Consider the following 19,816-nt stretch of genomic DNA (forward strand, 5'->3'; position numbering starts at 1 on the left):
ATAATCATATGTTTTTTTTCAAATCATTTTCTAATGAATATAAATTTTTTTGTAAAAATCTTCTGTTTTTCTTTGCTATTGTTATATTATAATATGTCGTATTATATACGTAATATATTGTATTATATACATTAACTTTTCATTTCTTTTTTGAAAGTTGTGAGTGAATATCAATTTATATAAATTATAGTGAAAAAAAATTATATTTATATTTAGTATATTTATGTTTAGTACTTTATATATATATGTAAATATATATATTTCTCGTCATTCTGTATTAATCAAAATTTATTCCCAATGCTTATAAAAATTGTTGCATTGAAAATCACGATTTATATCTGAACTTATGAGTATATTTGTCATCTATCTTATTAATAGTAACTATATGCTTTAATGAACCAATCAAATTACAGAAAATTCAAATTCAAACGAAAGTTGAAAGAGTCAATTTTTCAAATGGCGGCTTCACTATGTAAGTATCAACCGTTATAGTGTACAAACAGAATAAATAAATATAAATATAAATATAAATATAAATATAAAAAATTATCTAATAATAAAGAATTATTATTAATTATTCATTAATTCAAAAAAATAGTTCGTAAAAATGTCAGACAGTATTAAAGTTGCCATTAAAGTGAGACCTTTGATTAAACGTGAAAAAGATGATAATTTACCAATACAATGGATAGTTCAAGAAAATTCCATTGTTTCTACAGATTTAGAAATGAAAAAACGAGGAGATGGAAGATTTATTTTTGGTATATATATAGATACATTTAATGTTTTTCTGTATTTATCATTATTTATTTAAATTACTGTTATATAATATAATTATGAAGATATAATGAATTATACAAATTCAGTTGTTTTTAATATATTTGTAGATCATATTTTTGATGTAAATGCATCTAATTCAGATGTATTTAATGTTGTTGTGAAACCTATTGTTAATGCTGCTGTAAATGGCTTTAATGGTACGGTATTTGCATATGGTCAAACAAGTTCTGGTAAAACATACACTATGATGGGTGGTACAGAAGAATTAGGAATTATACCACTTGCTATACAGTATATGTTTGATACTATTGCTAATACTATGGGACGTGAATTTTTATTAAGGTTTATGTTTTTCATAATAAAACTTATAATAATAATGTTGATAAATTCAATATAATCGTATATATAAAAAATAACTTATTTTTTAGAGTATCTTATTTGGAAATTTACAATGAAAGAGTTAATGATCTTTTAAATAAAAGTGGGATTGATTTAAAGTTAAAAGAAGATGGCAGTGGGCAAGTAATTTTGCTATGTAAAGAAGAAATCACAAATAGTCCTGAAAATGTATTGTCCATTATGAAAAAAGGAAATAAAAATAGAAGAACAGGAGAAACTAATATGAATGAACGTAGTAGTAGAAGTCATACTATATTTAGAATTGTAAGTTCATATTAATAATTATATATATATATTATATATAATATCTTAATATAAATTCTGTATTTAGACAATTGAAAGTAGAGAAGCTGGAGGAGATTCAGATAGTGCTATACAAGTATCACAATTGAACTTAATAGATCTTGCTGGTTCAGAAAGAGCAAGACAAACAGGAGCTACTGGAGAAAGATTCAAAGAAGGAAGACATATTAATTTATCTTTATCAACATTAGGTTTAGTAATCAAACAATTAAGTGAATCTCAAGATAATCAAAAACATGTTAATTTTCGTGATAGTAAATTAACAAGATTACTTCAGAATTCACTAGGTGGCAATGCTATGACAGCAATAATATGTGCAGTGACTCCTGTTGCTTTAGAGGAAACTCAGTGTACTTTATCGTTAGTATATTTTATCGTTATTTTAATTATATATATATAAAATGTATATTTATATCATTTATTGTTTATATTATTGTTATACTATTATTTAAATTTTATTTTATTCATTTTTAGTTTCGCATATCGGGCAAAAAGTGTAAAGAATAAACCACAAATTAACGAAGTTATGTCTGATGGAGCACTTTTAAAACGCTATGCAAAGCAATTGGCTAAACTTCAACAAGAATTAGAGGTTTCTTGTTTGAATTGTTTTGAGACATTATCTAAGATTCATTTCTTCTAAAGTTCTATTTTTATTAATGTATTATTTTAGAAAATAAAAAATGAAAATCGATCTGAAGAAGTTAAAGAAATGGAATCTAAATTACAAGAAAAAGATCGTATTAATCAATTATTAGAAGAACGTATAGAGTTATTAAAAACTCGTATTGTTTCTGGAGATAATACAAATCAAAAAGATTCGTTGAAATACGAATTTAAAAGAAGACAAACATGGGGAGGTCCCGGAATGTTTAATCATCATTTAGCAGTTTTTCAATCTAAAACTGGTTTACCAACTATAAAAGAAATATCTGAAATACCAAATAGGAAAAGTATAATTCAGTCTATGGATATAATGAATCAAAGTAAATTTATTATATTATTTTTAAATTTACATATTATATATTATTTATAATAATAGAAATGATATACTGATATTTGTAAATAATAAATAATATATTGTTTTTTATTTTTTATAGCATTTCAAACTGCTTTTACTGATTTTGAATTAGAATTATTTGAAACTGAAAGAGAACGTGAATCTAGAGAAAATATAAGCGATAGTGATGAAGAATCATTTGTAATAAAACATAAAAACCGAGTTACTTTTAGAGATGATGTAGTGAATATAAAACCTAAAAACAATAATTTTGATGTAACACCAGAAAAATCTAATAGTTATACTCAAACTGTAAGGTAAGATAAAGATTAATAAATTATAAATATAAACTTTCATATCTTTATTTTTTAAAATTATAATAGTTATCAGATTTCTCCTTCTACGCCAAAACATGTTTTGCGACGATATATCACAGATTTAACAAAAGAATTTGTAGAACTTCGTGAATTTACAACTCTAGAAAGGCAGTTAATATGCCAATGCCATACACAAGTAAATATAATCACATATTATATAATATAATATTATATAATATATAATAATATATTTGTTATATTTTCTTATATATAATATTGAATTTTTCATTTTAGGATTTACAAACGGAAATAAAACAAGCAGAACAAATAAAATCAACTCCGAAATATTATAAACCAGAATATAATTCAGAAGTAAAGGAGCAACTTGTAACTCTTAATCTTGCAGAAGAAACAAATTCAGAATATATAATTTCTGAATTATGTAGTAAATTGAATCAAATTCAAAAACAAAATATTTCTGAAAAAAAATTGTTAGAAAAAAAAATCAAGGATATTACTTCTGAGAAAAATGAATTTGAATATATTAGTCGTGAATTACGTGCAGAATTGAAGAACAAAACAACAGAATTGGATTTGAAAATTATGTCCGAAGAAAATATAAAACAAGAGGAAACAAAGAAAATTTCAGAATTAGAAAAACAAATTGAGGACATTATTTCAGAAAAAAATAAACTGGAATGCATTAATGTTAATTTACATAGTGATTCAGCAAAAAAGATTACAGAATTACAAAAGCAAGTTGAAAATATTACTTCTGAAAAAAATGAATTTGAGCATATGCGTCGAGAATTACATATAGAATTAAATAAAAAATCTATAGAATTAGAGAAAATGAAAAATAATTCAGAAAATATTGAAACAATAAGTAACAGAATAATAGAGTTAGAGACAATAATTGAAAATATTACAACTGAAAAAAATAAATTTAAACATATAAATGATGACTTAAATACTGAATTAAATCGAATTTCGGCAGAATTCGCTTCAGAACAAACAGAAAAACAAAAAGTAATCGAAAAAGTATCTGAATTAGAAAAACATATTGAAGAAATTATTTCAAATAAAAATGAAAACTTTAGCATTGAATTAAAAAATGAATTAAATAAAAAAATAATAGATTTAGAATCAAAAATTGAATCCGAGAAAGCTTTAAATCAAGAAGCAGTGGAAAAAATTTCTAAATTGGAAAAAAAAATCGAAAATATTATTTCTGAAAAAAATGAACTAGAACTTATGAATACCGAATTTAGTAAGAATACTTCAGAATTAAAATCTATGATTACATCGCAACAAACTGTTTATCAAAAAGCAAATGATAAAATTTCTGAATTGGAAGAAAAATTGGAAAATACAATATTAGAGAAAAATGAATTCCAGCGTATTAACATTGAATTACATGCTGAATTAGATAAAAAATGTTCTGAATTTGAATTAACAGTAATGTCAAAGGAAAATGAAAATCTTAAAGCAATGGAAAAGATTTCGGAAATTGAAAAACAGATTATGAATATAGCATTTGAAAAAAATGAACTCGAACGAATCAATAATGAATTACGCATTGAATTAGAACAAAAAAATTTTGAACTAAAAGAAAAAACAATGACAGAAGAAAGTAAAAATTTGAAAATTATGGAAAAGATTTTTGAATTAGAAACACAAATTGACAATGTAACATCCGAAAAAGATGAATATAAGCGTATTAATATTGAATTACGTACTGAATTGGATGCAAAGATTTCTGAATTGAATCTATATGTAATATCAAATGAAATTGATAATCAAAGTGATGTAAAAATGATTTCTAAAGAAAATGAAATAAAATATATCAATGATGAATTACATACCAAATTGAATGAAACAACTAATGACTTAAAGAATAAAGTATATATAGTAAAAGAAACTGAATATCAAAATGCAACAAAAAATATCTTTGAATTTGATAAAAAGATTGCAAGTATGAAATTTGAAAAGAATGAACAATGTTATATTAATAAAGATTTATGCATTAAATTAGCTAAAAAAATTTCTGCCTTGAAGACAAAAGTTACAACAGAACAAATTGAAAATCAGAAAATAAAAGAAATAATTGACGAATTAGAAATAGAAATTGAAAACATAATATCCAAAAATGATGAAATTGAATATATTATTACTCAATTATATTTTGAATTAGATAAAAAAACTTCTATATTAGAATCAGAGCAAATCGAAAATCAAAAAATAACAAGAAAGATTTCTGAATTAAATAAGCAAATTGAATTGAATATTATGCCAGAACAAAATGAAAATCATTTAAATCTAGAACTTGAAGAAAAATCTTCTGAACTAGAATCGAAAATTATGTTAAAACAAATTACATGTAAAGAAGATATGAAAGCAACTTCTGAATTAGAAAAACAAATAGAAAATACTAATTTAAAAAATAGTGAGCTTGAAAATGTTGAATTACATTACACAGAAAATAAAGAGATTTTACAAGATATTCAAATTACAAATCAAGATTTAAAAGATCAACTAAAAAATGAATCTAATCTATCTCTTTTGACAATGAATGAAACTAATACAGATAATTTACATTTAACCCTAAATATAGAAGCAGAAAAAAGCTATTTAGAAGAAACTCTTCAATTAAAAAGTCAGGAGTTGGAAGATATCAAAAACGATGTTCAAAGCCTTAAAACAGATATAAAAAATTTGCAAGAAACCATTTATTTATTAACAACTGAAAATATGGAAATGACTACTAAATTAACTATAGAACAAGAGAATGCGAAACAAACAGAAATTAATCTTCAGAAAACAATTGATGAACTTTATGCGCGTATTTCTCAAGTTACAAATGAAAAAATTACTTTACAAAGTGATCTAGCGGCTTTGAGTGATCAATTGGAATCTGTGCATTCTAAAATGCCAACAGTATACAATGAAAAAGAATTATTTGAATCATATCAAAATAAAATTGATAAATTAACAACAGAAAACATTGAATTATCAGCTTCTATTGCAGAAAAAAATAGAGAGCTTGAAAATATCAAAGAAAGTAAATCACTTTTATATGATCACGATTGCATTTATAAAAAAGAAGTAATTACTCTTAAAGAACAAAATGAGTGTTTGCAAATGGAAAATAATGAACTTTCTACAGAATTAATAGACAAGATTGAAGAAAATGATATGTTAAAGGAACAATGCAATATATTAAAAATTAAAATAGAACAATCATTAGTACTAAATGAAAATGTTGCTGAAAATGATATAGAACATTTAAAGACGGAAAATAATAATTTAAAATTAGAAATTGCAGAATTAAAAACAAAAATAACGATATTATCTGAAGAAAATGAAAAATTCTCCACCAGCTTATTAGAAAGTATAGATAATCTTGATTCTATTCAAAATGAAAAGTCATGTAACAATTCCTTGCATTTATCAAGGATATTTGATAATAGTACAGATATTAATGAAATTGAACAGGAAATATTAGAAACTGATGAAAAATTAGAAAATAAAGTGACAACATTGCAGAACAAAATCGATCATTTGACGCGTCTAAATAAAAGGCTTAGTGATTTAAAATTAACTTCTTGTAATCAATGTGCACATTTAAGAAATATGAACGAAAGTTATAGAGCTCTCAAACTTGAAACAAAAATTCTAAACCAAAAATTAAAAGATTTACAAAGAAAATACGATCGTAAGTGTTTGGACACTGATATTCTAAAAAATAAAGTAAATCAGGAGTTGAGTTCAAGTGAACATGATCTATCTTCAAATGTTGTTTTTGTTAATGAAATGAATGTCAGTTTTGTTGAAAAAAAGATTCAAAATTTGAATGACGAGCTACAAACTTTAAAAACTGAACATGATAAACTCTTGATTCTGTATGAAAATGAATATACTGACTCAAAATTAGTTCAAAGCGATATGACAGTAAATACATCTAATACTCAAGAGTCTCAATCAAATAAAAACAAAAGTGAAAATAGAATAGAACAAATTCAAAATTATATTGATCATATAAAAAATGATATAGATAAAATAAAAGAAAATAGTATAAATTTTACTGCTATACTTAATGAATTTAAATCTGAGAAAATTAATTTGTTAGATGAAATTAATAATCTAAAAGATGTTAATGAAGAATTAGAACAAAAAATATTAAATAACGAGAGCACAGCAATAAATAAAATACAAATTCTTGAAAATGAATTGGTTAATATGAATAAAGAAATTGATCAGTTTACTACACAAGAAAAAGAATTGGAAACACAAAGAATTATGTTAGAAGTAGAATTAGAAGGTTTGAAAGTCGAAAAAGAGAAGAAAAATATTTTGATTAATGAATTAAATGAACATATTTTTTCTCTTAAAAATGAATTAGATTTAATTACAAGCCAGAGAAATGAATTAATTAATTCAACTACAATTAAATGCAAAGAAGAAGAGTTAAAATATTTAAGAGAACAATGTGAAAAATTCGAAAAAGAAAAATTACAAAGTAAAGAATTGGAGTATCATAATACACTAAAGATTAAAGAATTAGAAATATGTGTAAACGATCTCCAAAGAAATATAACAAATCAAGAAAATATCTCTAAAGAATATCAAGAAAAAAATATTAATTTCGAAAAACTTTTACAAGAAAAAGAGGAAGAAAAACATAATCTGATAGAAAAATTACAAGCAAGTGAAACAGAAATAATTGACATAAAAAATAATTTAGAAATGGAATATAAGAATGAATTAGATTCAATGGTCTTGCAATATCAACAGTATATTAAAGAAAATGATAACAATGTAAAAAAATTAAATGACACATTAAATAAATATATTGATGAAAATTTGAACTTAACACAAGAGCTCACTAGTCTACGAAATATTAAAGAAAAATTAAATGAAATAATGATAGAAAAAGAACATTTATTTGATGAACAAAAAAAATTGATTAATGATAAAGAACAATTTAATGAAGAATTAAATGATATTAAAAAATGTATAATTAAAGAACTCAGCTCACTTAAATGTAATATAAATTTACCAAATTTTTCAAGTAAATCCGCAAATGAAATTTTTGTAATTTTCTTACAAACGCTTTTATCTAAAGAAGAAGAAGTAATTAAAACTGTACGAGAAACATATGAAAAGGAGAAACAAAAAGTAGAAGAAGAAAAACAACAATGTATAGATACAGAAAGACGCACCGTTATGTGGGCCAAAGAATTAGAAGCAGAAATTGAAAAACTCCAAACAGATCTAACAGAAGAAGAACGTTCTCATAAGGAATACCAAAATAAAATATTTCAATTAGAGCATTTTCTAAAAGAAAGTAATCATGAAAATGAAATGTTGAAAGAAAAAATGAAGGCATTAGAAACAGATTTTATATATTTACAAGCAGAATTTGATAAACAACATAAAATTGACAATCAACAGGAAGAGGCAATTTTTGAGGCTCAGAAAAGAGAAAAAGAAGCACAAGAAATATTTAAAAATAAAGAAGTAGAATTACAATTTAAACTTAACTCTGAAAAAGAAATATATGAAAAAAAAATAAACAATTTCATTCAAACTATAGAATGTTACAAAACAAAAAATTTTGAATTAAATAACACTATTGAAGGACTTGAAATAAATGAAAAACAATTGAAAAATATCATAGAAGCAAATTCATCTGAAATAAAAAAGAAAAATGAAAATATAGAAAAAATAAATGCAGAATTTGAACAACTTACACAAGTTTATAATGAAATAAATCAAGAGATGAGACAAAAGAACTCGCATATTGAAGAAATCACAACAATTTTAAAAAACAAATGTGATTTGTTATCTGAATATAAAATAAAACTTGAAACAATTTTACCTGAATATGAAATGTTAAAGGAGCATGTCAAAGATCAAAAATTGACTATAGAACAATTTAAAGAAGAAATAGAAGTATTAAGAAAAGAAAGAGAAGAGCAATTGGAAATTATCAAAGATAAATTGAATATAGAAGAAATAAAAAATGCTGGTTTAAGTAAACACTTAAATGAATTGAATAATAAAAATATTTCAATAATAGAAGAATTGAATAGTTTGAAAGAAAGATTTAAAGAACTTCAAGAAACAAATATAAAATTAGAGAGAAAAATTAGAAATAGTACTAGCAAAATTAAAGCAGAAGCGGAAATAGAAGAATTAAAAGAATTAAATAAAAGATTGCAGAACAATTTAGAAGGCGCAAGCAATCGTGTTGCGGAATTTCAAGAGATTAAAAATCAGACTTTAAAGGATTTAATAGATGTTAAAGGTAAATATGAACTTATATTACAAGAAAATAATGAATTGAAAAAAACGCTTTCATTATATAATTTGAAACATATAAATTCGAATTCACTAATAGACGAAAGTAAATATGATGCACTTCTTTTAGAGAAGAATAAAATTGCATTAGAATTGGAAGATAAAAGGATATTATTAAATCAAAAAGATAAAGATATAAAAGAACATGTCACACAAATACAAAAATTAATTGATAAAAATAAGGAATTAGATGATGAATTAGAAGAATATGCAGCAGTGATTAGAGAACGAGATAATGAAATTTCAAAATTAGAAGAAAAATTGTATTCTCGTTTTTCTGAAAATGTTCTTATTAATGAATTAGAAGAGAAATTAAAATATCGTAATGAAGAAAATGAAAAACTTCGTGATCAAGTTGATGCGCTTAAAATGAGATTACAAATGAATGTAGAAGAAAGTATCAAATCCCAAAATGAAAATATTGTTCGCGATTTAACAAAACAAAATTTGGAATTGCAAACAAAGTTAAGTTTTTATAAGAAACAGATAGATGATAATAAATTTAACGAAATGCATATGGAACAATTACAAAATTTGAATAAAAAATTACAGAATGATTTAAGAGATACAAATCATCGCATAAAAGAACTTGAAGAAGAAAAAAATAAAATAATAAAGAAATTAGAAACACATAAATTATTGTTGAACCAGAAAGATAAAGAAATTAAGGAATATATAAATAAAATACAAGATTTAACAATAAAAAATAAGAGCTTAATACAAACACAATATGATAAAAATGAATTTGATAATGAAATGGAATCTATTCATAGTCGAGAAATTTCAAACTTATCTAATTTAAATTTATATTCAACAAAAGATGAATCAAATAATGATATAAAACAAAAATTAGAATTTTTCATGTTAGAGAATAGAAAACTTAAAGATGAAATTAGGAAGCTTCAAAATAAATTAAGAATCGAAGTACATAATGAAAATAGCATACTTAAAGATAGTAAAAAAAATCAATATAAAACTGATAAAATATCTGATAGAGACATTGGAATATACGAAAATAAATATGAAGAATTGAAGAAAAAGATTCATGAATTAGAATTACAATTAGTATCAAAAAATGGAAAAATTGCAACATTAGAAATACAAATTCAGAGTGAGAATTTTCCATATCAAAGAAAATGTAAAGAATTAGAAGAACTTGTACTTGCGTTTCGTAATAAGGTATGTTATAAAATATAAAAATAATAAAAAATTGATATTTAATTTATAAATGTGTAGGAATGATAATTTTATATAGTTTTATATAATTTGAAACTTCCTTCGATTTAATTCAAGTTTTTGAAGAAGTTAATTGCAATGCTGACGAATATTACGACTTATCGAATATGGTTTATTCTCAAAAATCTTAAATTATAATATTCTTAAACTATTATAAATATTTAACTTTATATATTTTATGTAACAGAATGCAGAATTAAATAATGAAGTAAAGAAATTACAAAGGACTGTGAATGATATTAATGCATGGGAATGTGATATTTGTAGACGATGGCGTGTAAATAGAAAAGATCAAGCTTGTCAAACAATACCTAATAACACTGTGCGTTTCTGCGGTAGTAATAGTGGAGTTGTCGAGGTAATATAAAAATATTAACATATTAATTTTTAATATATTTATAACATTTATTTTACATTATAATTTTTAAATAGGATCATGTAAAAATAGAAAAATTAGAAAAAGAAAAAATGTTAATGAAAGATTTATGCCGCTCTCGAGCTCGACAAATAAGAGAATTGCAAGATCGTTTAAAAGAATTAGAAGAAATACAAAGTTCGTTTTCTTTAAAGTCACATGAAGTATTGCAAGATAGATCTAATCAACAAAATAGCAATGTTACAAAATTGAGTAGACATTTGGATATTAGAAAAAATTCATAAATTAATTTTCGTTTTTAAGGATAAGGATATGCATTAAACATATATTTTAACTAACGACCAACAAGTAAAAAATATAATTTTTTATTCTCTTTCTGTACTATATGTATATATTATAAAAACTGTAAATAAGTGACTGAATTGAGAATTATATATATCATATCTTTAATTTTGTAATTCAAATGTATGGTTTTATTAAAAGATAATTAATCATAAAATTAATATTTTGATTAATTGACGAAAATAATTAATAATAAATAATTAAAAAATTATAATGAATAATAATAAAAATATAACTTGTTTCTATAAATAAATAAAAAATATAAATATAAATTGAATATTTTTATAATTTTTATAATTAATTCATAAAAAATGATATTTATTAAATAATATTTTACTTCATATATTATAAGTTTTTTTACAAATATTTTTCATATTATATATTTGTGCTGAATTATCGTAGTGTTTAATATTTCATGACTTACTAAGTTTTTGTTTTTTTATCTTATGTTTAGATGTAAATTTTTTAAGTCTTTTGTTACCAACTTTTCTTTCAAATAAATCTATGACAAAAAATAAATTATATATAGAATATCAATGAATTGAAATTGTTTTAAACATATGAGATTGAAATTACCTTCATCAGGTTCTTCTCCTATTTCATCACGATAATATTGTGCATCATCATCTTCCTCTATATTATTTTCTTCAACTGATTCTTTTGCAATTTTTTGTAATAATATTTCATTTTCTTTCTTTTTCTGCATTCCCTTTAAAGATCTTTCTTTATGTTCTTGTTTCTGTAATTCTTTTCTTTTCTTATTTTCTTCTTGTATTTTTTTTCTTTTTTCTTTCAATTTCTTTTTTTCTTCTCGTTTTTTTTTTATTAAGAGTTTTTCTTCTTCAGATTTATGAACATATTCATGATAAAGTACTTCACCATCCAAAAGTCCATCTTCAACTTTTATTAACTAAAAATATCTCAAAGAATATTAATTTGTGTGATTATTTTTTAAAATTATTTAATAAAAAGAAATATTTCTGACCTCTAATGTTAATCTAGGACCCAATTCAGAAAGTCTAATTGCACTTTTATTATTCGCATAATTACCACGTGAAGATAATTTTTGTGGCAATGTAACATGATTCAAAGGATCATCTTCAACTTCACTTTCAGAAACTGTTTCTTTTGTTAAAAAATCAGAAAAATCCTCACATTTAGATAAATTTGGTATTTTAGCTTGAACTAGTTTTTTAACACCTTTTGATAAACCAACAGGTGTTGCTTTAATTGCATAATGCCTAAGATCAATAGTTTTTGATGTTGCATTATAATTTAAACACAAACATCTACGAATGGTACTTAAATTAACCTATAAAAAAATCAAAATATATTTTATATATAAAATTATGACTTAATATATTTAAAATAAAATTATTTAGAATGAAACTCACTGTAGTCAAATTTATTGTAGGAAACATATTTTGAAACATAGAAGCAATAAGCTTTAATTGCATACCTTCTCCACTAAAATTATTTAATATTACTAATGGAGAATTGTTAAATAATTCTTCATATACCATTTGCTTTTTTATTAAAGATATTACATCACGTGATAATGAAAAACTATGTATTTTGAATGTAAGTGTTGGTCCTCTTGGTAACCTATTTTACATTTATTAATTAATTATATATTTAATAATTAATATATTTTCTAAAATTAATTTGATAATATATTTATGATATAATTTGTAAAAATTAATTTATATTTAATTTTGGTACCTGCAAAGTTTAAAATACATTCCTTGTTCTGTTTTGGAAAATATACACATATGTGTAACATGTAGTATGCTAGCTATAGATACAAAATCTTTAATTGTATTCTTTTTTCTTTCTTTTAAAGACATTGCTGTAAAAGGTTCCATAATTTTACGAAAATTTTTTGTAAGCTCAACAATATGTTCTCCAGGTATTCCACGATGAATTACAAATGAATGAGGTGCTTTTACTACATCTGGATTTTCTTCTGTATTAATTTGCTTATTTCTTTTTACGCAACGACCCTAAATAATTTACAATTAAATAAGGGATTAATTTTTATTAATTTTATACTATTAATTATATTATTTTATTGAGAAATATATTTACATTTATATAGAAAACTTATCAGCTATTTAATTTATTATTATTTTTTTAATTTATATATTGAAAAAGTTTTCAAATAAAATAATTAATAATTAATTACCTTTTTACGACGTCCCATGATTTTTTTAAAATTATTTTTTTTAAATTAAGGTTAGAATACTTATCACGTGTATATACAATACACTGCTGTGAAATTATCAATTTTAAAACAGGTTAGACACAACACAAAAACTCATAGTGAATAAAAATTATTATCTCTTTTTTACTTTCTAATAAATTTGTTGAAAAATATTTAAATTTATTGAATATCAAAAAATATGAAATTTATTTTAATAATTAAATTATTAATAAATAATTTTATAATATTAATGAATTATTAATAAATATTTTAATAATTAAATTACGATTAATACTTTTAGATTTTAAATAGATACTAATGTATAATATATAAAATTTTCTCACTTTTTAAAAAAATAATTTAAAAAATAATAAACTAATTTTTAGAAAATTATATTATATTTATTAATATTTTTATGTAATTATTAATAAAAGTTTGATAGTATAATAATTAATATCGTTCAGTTTTATATAATTTTCATATAAAGCATAAAAATTTCTATTAATATAAATTATATATAGAATATTTCTAATATAATTTTTAAATACTATAGTTAGTTCTTACATGCTTTTTTCTATTTTCTTTTCTCTTCATTTATTTTATGTTTTATTATTTTCAACTTATTAAAATCTAAAGTTATATAAAGAGTACAATAAGAGATCGCGAAATCATCCAACTTCCCTTCTCATTCTATTATGAATCCTGGAAATGATTACGGTTGTTCACCGCGTGGAAGGATTCATTGTCTGAAAGCGCGGGAACTTCGGTACAACTTGTTAAGCGAAGAAAACTCTTCTCACGGTGCAAAGTTCATGGCTAGTGCGTCGATCTTTATCTATTTAGCTATGTCCGGGGACTTCTTGAGTTGTTACACACTAAAATTACGTCGTCAATAATGAGGATATAAACTCTTTTAATAATCTTGCTTCCACGTCTTTGCTTTTCTTTACTTTGTAATTTTCTCAACGCTAGTAACGTCCGTTATCAATCTCACATCTTTTATTTATGATATGATATAATGTTAACGATATCCATCATATTGCAAAATAAATCACTAAGAAACTTATTTATTTTTCTATTATTCACATCTCGATTTGCTGTATAAACAAATATATTTAAATTTATAATTCAAATTTTTCTAACATTTTTTGATTCTTTATCTTTCTATTTCATAACCTTAATTGATTATACTTTAATTAATTGATCAAATAAAAATGATTTTATTAAAATATTAATATTACATTATAAACATTAATATTAAATAAAAGCAGAATGAATAATTCTATAGTAATATTTTAATTGTAAAAACTGTTTGATATCGTAGAAAAATTTAACAAGAAAAGGTTAGAAAAATTTATGTATGATATAAAAAAGTGAATTTCGTCTTTCAATAATCAAAATTTCTAAAGAAAAAAACAAAAATTTTTTATCCTAATTTTGGCTTAATTCTTTGGCAATAACATTTCGAGCATAATAATTCGTTAACGGCGACGCGAATAATAATCACGGTATATTGCACCGGCTGCATCGAGGTAACGTCTGCCATATGCCAAGTTAGAAACCGGCCGTGATTTTTGCCAACATCGCTACTGTAAGGAAATCGAAAAATAGAATAAACTTGTCCTTCCACTATTTAATATATACGAGATTTATGAATATTTATATATATTTATTTATTTATTTATTTATTTATTTATTTGAAATTATTACTATTGGCACATATTCACTTTCTTAAATATTAATGAAAATCTTTTAATAAAAATATTTAATTTATATTTTAAAATTATTTTTTTTTATTTTTTCATTATAAAAGTTCCTCACATTGAAAAATTAAGAAATATTAAGGATAAAAATAAATTATGAATATATACATAATTTGTTTTTAAGAAGTTATTTCTATTAGTATGTGTATAAATGTTTTATAGTTCCATAGATTGATAGGTTATTGTTAGGTTATTGTTTATTATCTATTCTTTTATTCTATAATAAATAAGCTTTTGTATTAACAAAATGAATAAAAATATAAATTTTGCACTTAAATAAAAGGATTGAAGTCAGTCTAAAACACATAGTTATCTATTCTAAAATACTCTAGTTGGTATTCCTATTTTATTGATGATCCTATTATTTTATTGATTTTATTTTGAATATTATTATTATTTGTGCACTCTAATTTACAACCAATCGCAATCTTTATGTGCATTCGAATTCATGATATCAACATCGATGAAACCATAGAAAAAATGTAGAATAGATCTATAGTTTTATGAGAATTTATTATATGAATATAAGAAATTAAAAGATTTGTTATGTCCTCTATATTTGCTAATTTAATTTTACATTAGCAAATTTAAAATTACAAATTACACACATAAAAAAATCTCTATTTAAATGTCTATTACGTATCTATTACTATAATTGGTGATTTTAATTTTTTACTGAATCGGTAACGTTGGGAATGATATTAAAATGATATATTTAGGTTTGAGATCTGTCAACATAAAAAACAAAAGAATACTTCAAATTTCATCTATTGATGTATATATTTCACTTCATGTATTGATTTATTCAAAGTTTGAACATATCATTTTTTGTTAATTTGTATACCAAATTCGATTTGTGGCAAATGAACTATATGGAAATACAAAAAAAAGCATAAAAGTACATATATATTATTTATTATGTTATTTATTATTATTGTTATACGATTGCTTATACGATTATTTTATATTTTTTTATTTATTTTTTCATTTGATTTTTATTTATAAAATATTATCGATATCATATTTTATTATGTTCATTTGATACAATAAATTTATAATTTTTGAAATCTCATGGAAAATGTGAAATGTATTTAAATCATTGAAAAATATTATTCATTTCAATTGAATCAATAGAAATTTATATGTTTATTACAATTTTTAAAACTTTTTATCAAAATTAATTTTGATTAATTTAATTACTCTTTATTCGAATTTAATTACTCTTATTCGAATTTAATTACTCTTAATTTCGAATAAAATTGTTTAAACATGAAATTATTACTTATTGATTTAGAATTAAGAAATAATATATTAACAATATATTAAAACATATTATATATTTAATATAATTAATATATAAAATATGTAACTAATTAATGTAATTAATATATAAAAAATTATATAATTGAGATAATTATACTAAGTATTATTTATTACTACATAATACTAAGTATTATTTAACAAACAAAATATGTTCAAATTTGAAATTATATTCAAATATTTAATGTGCATAAATAAATGTATCTTATGAGTTGGCTAACCTGGATTATTTACAATTTGCATTCAATCTTTGAAACTTTCGTTATATATTCAAATTTGATATCCAATATGAGTAATACAATATATAAAATTCAAAATATCTGCAAAATATATTCATGAAACGACCACAAGGATCGGCCACGAATGAAACCGTTTTTAAAAATTTTTCCCCGGAAAAAACGTTGACTGAATACATAATGATATATAAGTGCATCTTTGTGAATGTATGTTAGACACTTGCGGGTGAATTACTTTGAAAATCTATCGTATTTTTTTCTTCAATTTTTCATCAAATTTTTGTTTAATATTTAATTAAGTTCTTTGCAGATTCATCAAAATTTGTAGATCAAATTTTTTCTGAGAAATTCTAATTTTTTTTAAGGTTAATCTTATGAACATTATATTATGGTACATATTGGAACGTTATGGTATATTTATTCATATTAAACTTTTTAAGATTTTTCAGTGTATTAAACATATTTATAATTACTATATACTATATTTTTAAATATAGAAATAAACAATTTTTTCCTTATTAAATTAACAACAGACAATGAAATTTATTGAAAATTCATTTCAATTATGAAACATGATTATGATTATGTTTAAAATATTTCTATGCAGAATAATTTAGTCAATTAGTATCTATTCTTAAACTTATTATTAACTCGTTATCACGATTAAAAATTATATTGTATTTTTTATATTTAATGAACAATTAAAAAATAATTTTAAGAATGATATCATATATGATGTACCATACATAAAATACATAAGTTAACCTCAAATAAATGTGTGATTTAAATTGCCACTATGATCAAATTATTACCGAAATTACCGAATATTGAAAAGTAAAAATATAATAATTTATTAATAATCACTTATCATGAATATTTATATTAAGAATATTTTATATATCTAAATAAAAATTATATTAGAAATCTCTTGTATAATTGTATAATTTATCGATTAATTAATGAATTGATAAATGAATTGATTTATTTGATAAATTACAAGTTTTATAATTTTAAATAATTTATTTATAATCGATAAATTTATTAAAATATTTTTTTTGTTTATCAAATTTATAATTATATAACAAAATTTCTTAATATAATAGATAAATGGTTTAATTCGTAAGTTTTCATTAATAATATTAATATATAATTGTATTTTGAATTATATTTAGATTTTTTATGAAAATATATTAATTTTTTAGAAAATAGATTAAATATAATGATAGTTTTTGTTATAATTTGGCACACAAATATTATGTGTGTACTCGGATAATCAGTAGCTGATTTCAATTTCATTGTGGAGGTAGAAAAAAATTGATGCACCACCTACAGCGCGACAATGTGGAATTCTTGCGTAGATAATCTCTTTGGAAAGTTTTAAGGATACCTATAATTTATGACTGTGCAACAGGTTTCGATATTTCTTTTTTACATTTCATTATATTTTTGATTTCATTGTGCTCAAAAAATAAATTGGAAATGAAAGTGTAACAAATATACTCTTACATTATATGTTTTTTACTTTAGTTATTACTTCTTTTGCAGGAACATACTGAACGAAAATTATTTAAAATTTATTATTAAAACTTTCGTGTTTAATCATTTAAGTCAAGACAAATATAATTATAATATGGATAAAAAACTATAACAATCATGATAAATACATAATATTACATAAATTAACAAATGAAATATATTATTAAATCGTTTAATACGTATATATTATATAAAATGGAATGTTTAAAAATATCGTTTCAATTAAATAATGTACGCATAAAACAGAATTATAATGGATTTATTTGTATATAAAATTTTGCAAATAATTTTGATAAATACAAGTTCATACATCTGTGCACTATGTCTGTATAGCTCCTAGCAACAAGTCATAACCTATACTTTGTACGCACTTGTCAGAAACAGTGAGAAAACAAGATAGAGAAAAAGAGGGAGGAAAAGAGAAGGGAAGAGGAAGAAAGGAAAGGAGAGAAGATAGAAAGGCAAGATGGAAAAGAGATAGAAAAAAAGTCCGGTGGAATGTCTCGGGAAGACCTAAGGATTCTCATCGAGTATCTTAGGAAGACTGCCTTGCGGTGCTTTTGCGGCTCGACAAAAACCATTTTTTTTTGCACCTAGAGCAGGTATCAAGAAGGATAGAATGAGATTATAGAATGAACATTAATAATAGTTAGAACATGTGGAAGATTAGACAGCTTTCGTAATTCGAGAATTTTTCGAATCTTTGACTATGCTAGGAAAAATTTCTTTATTTGAATTCATCGTATAAATACTATGGATCACAGGATATCGATATTTTTTTTTAGGATTATTTTTTAAAGAATATAATTATATATTCGTGTCGAGATTATATAAAACTCATTTTATTTTCTGGTAGAAAATTTAATGAGCATTTTAAATTAATGATTAATGACAAATAATGCAAATTTATTATTTAATAAAAATTAGTTTAAATTTTTCCTAGTTATAAAATATTTATATTGATTATTATTATATTATATACAATAATCGAGATTTTTATTTTTATTTTTATTTAAGATTTTAATATTTTATTAAATTTTATTAATTTATTTTATTGAATTTAATTGTATATAAATTTATTAATAAAAAAAAAGTAAATTACTTAAGGAAGTATTTAAGAAGTAAAGTAAAACGGTATAAATGTCTTATAAAATAAAAATTTAAATATTTATGGAAGAATATATTATTAATTATTAAGAAATTGTCATGGAAAAATTTTCATATAGGATTAATCGAAAAAGATATAAAATAAGAAAAAGGAAAGATAAAACAGAAATTAATAACGGTATGTATTTCTTTTGAATAATAATCATGTATATCGAAGTTTATCATAATGTAAGGTGCATTTCAACGTATTCAGGGAACCTCTATGAAGAATGAAGGAATTGAATAGGAATAGTAGCTGAAGGATCGAAGCAAAGAAAATGAATCATGACGAGTGGCTATGACTAATGTATTACATTAATAACTGAATTTAGTTATTAATTTGATACCAGATGGCGCAGTAATCCATTTATTTATCTGTCGTTTCAATAGAAACTCTAAGAAGAGTGGAGAAAAAAGTATTTACAAAGAAGAGATTCGTTCGAAATGATTGTCAACAGTCATAACAAGATTAATGTATTTACACCATTGATAATAA

At 22.3% G+C, this 19,816-nt stretch overlaps 2 protein-coding genes and 1 long non-coding RNA gene across 4 annotated transcripts; 2 read left to right on the forward strand and 1 right to left on the reverse strand.

The window, feature by feature from the left end:
* The first annotated feature begins 454 nt into the window (after window positions 1-454).
* Window positions 455-11,393, forward strand: LOC100871295 (uncharacterized). Its single transcript, XM_086916020.1, has 11 exons — window positions 455-761; window positions 888-1,122; window positions 1,209-1,443; window positions 1,511-1,842; window positions 1,957-2,074; window positions 2,156-2,468; window positions 2,583-2,799; window positions 2,866-2,995; window positions 3,094-10,341; window positions 10,586-10,756; window positions 10,831-11,393. The coding sequence occupies exons 1-11, from the start codon at window positions 608-610 to the stop codon at window positions 11,056-11,058; spliced, it is 9,381 nt and encodes a 3,126-aa protein (XP_086772146.1). The 5' UTR covers window positions 455-607; the 3' UTR covers window positions 11,059-11,393.
* A 20-nt stretch (window positions 11,394-11,413) lies between these two features.
* On the reverse strand, window positions 11,414-14,022 carry ppan (Brix domain-containing protein peter pan). Its single transcript, XM_012495495.3, has 7 exons — window positions 13,884-14,022; window positions 13,302-13,387; window positions 12,839-13,119; window positions 12,511-12,721; window positions 12,102-12,428; window positions 11,693-12,026; window positions 11,414-11,618 (listed from the first exon to the last, which is right to left on the reverse strand). Exons 2-7 carry the CDS (start codon window positions 13,317-13,319, stop codon window positions 11,530-11,532), a joined length of 1,260 nt encoding a protein of 419 aa, XP_012350949.2. The 5' UTR covers window positions 13,320-13,387; window positions 13,884-14,022; the 3' UTR covers window positions 11,414-11,529.
* A 2,589-nt stretch (window positions 14,023-16,611) lies between these two features.
* Window positions 16,612-19,280, forward strand: LOC147656243 (uncharacterized). Of its 2 annotated transcripts, XR_015294710.1 has the most exons (4): window positions 16,612-16,845; window positions 17,841-18,049; window positions 18,184-18,405; window positions 18,508-19,280. It is a non-coding gene; the product is annotated as an uncharacterized LOC147656243 (long non-coding RNA). The 2 variants fall into 2 exon arrangements; XR_015294709.1 differs by lacking the exon at window positions 18,508-19,280 and having other exon boundaries at window positions 18,184-18,422.
* The last annotated feature ends 536 nt before the right edge of the window (window positions 19,281-19,816 follow it).

This window comes from Apis florea, unplaced genomic scaffold (assembly GCF_048593485.1).
Source record: "Apis florea isolate Af1SG1 unplaced genomic scaffold, ASM4859348v1 contig_37_pilon, whole genome shotgun sequence".
NCBI classification, from domain to species: domain Eukaryota; kingdom Metazoa; phylum Arthropoda; class Insecta; order Hymenoptera; family Apidae; genus Apis; species Apis florea.

Excerpts from the sequence above, each read along its gene's own strand:
- LOC100871295 (XM_086916020.1), top strand. The coding sequence starts at position 608 with ATGTCAGACAGTATTAAAGTTGCCATTAAAGTGAGACCTTTGATTAAA. Across the intron at positions 762-887 it reads AGATGGAAGATTTATTTTTG|ATCATATTTTTGATGTAAAT; the intron begins GTATATATATAG and ends ATATATTTGTAG. Across the intron at positions 1,123-1,208 it reads GGACGTGAATTTTTATTAAG|AGTATCTTATTTGGAAATTT; the intron begins GTTTATGTTTTT and ends CTTATTTTTTAG.
- ppan (XM_012495495.3), bottom strand. Across the intron at positions 12,027-12,101 it reads GTCCTAGATTAACATTAGAG|TTAATAAAAGTTGAAGATGG; the intron begins GTCAGAAATATT and ends AGATATTTTTAG. Across the intron at positions 11,619-11,692 it reads AGGAGAAGAACCTGATGAAG|ATTTATTTGAAAGAAAAGTT; the intron begins GTAATTTCAATC and ends TTTTTGTCATAG.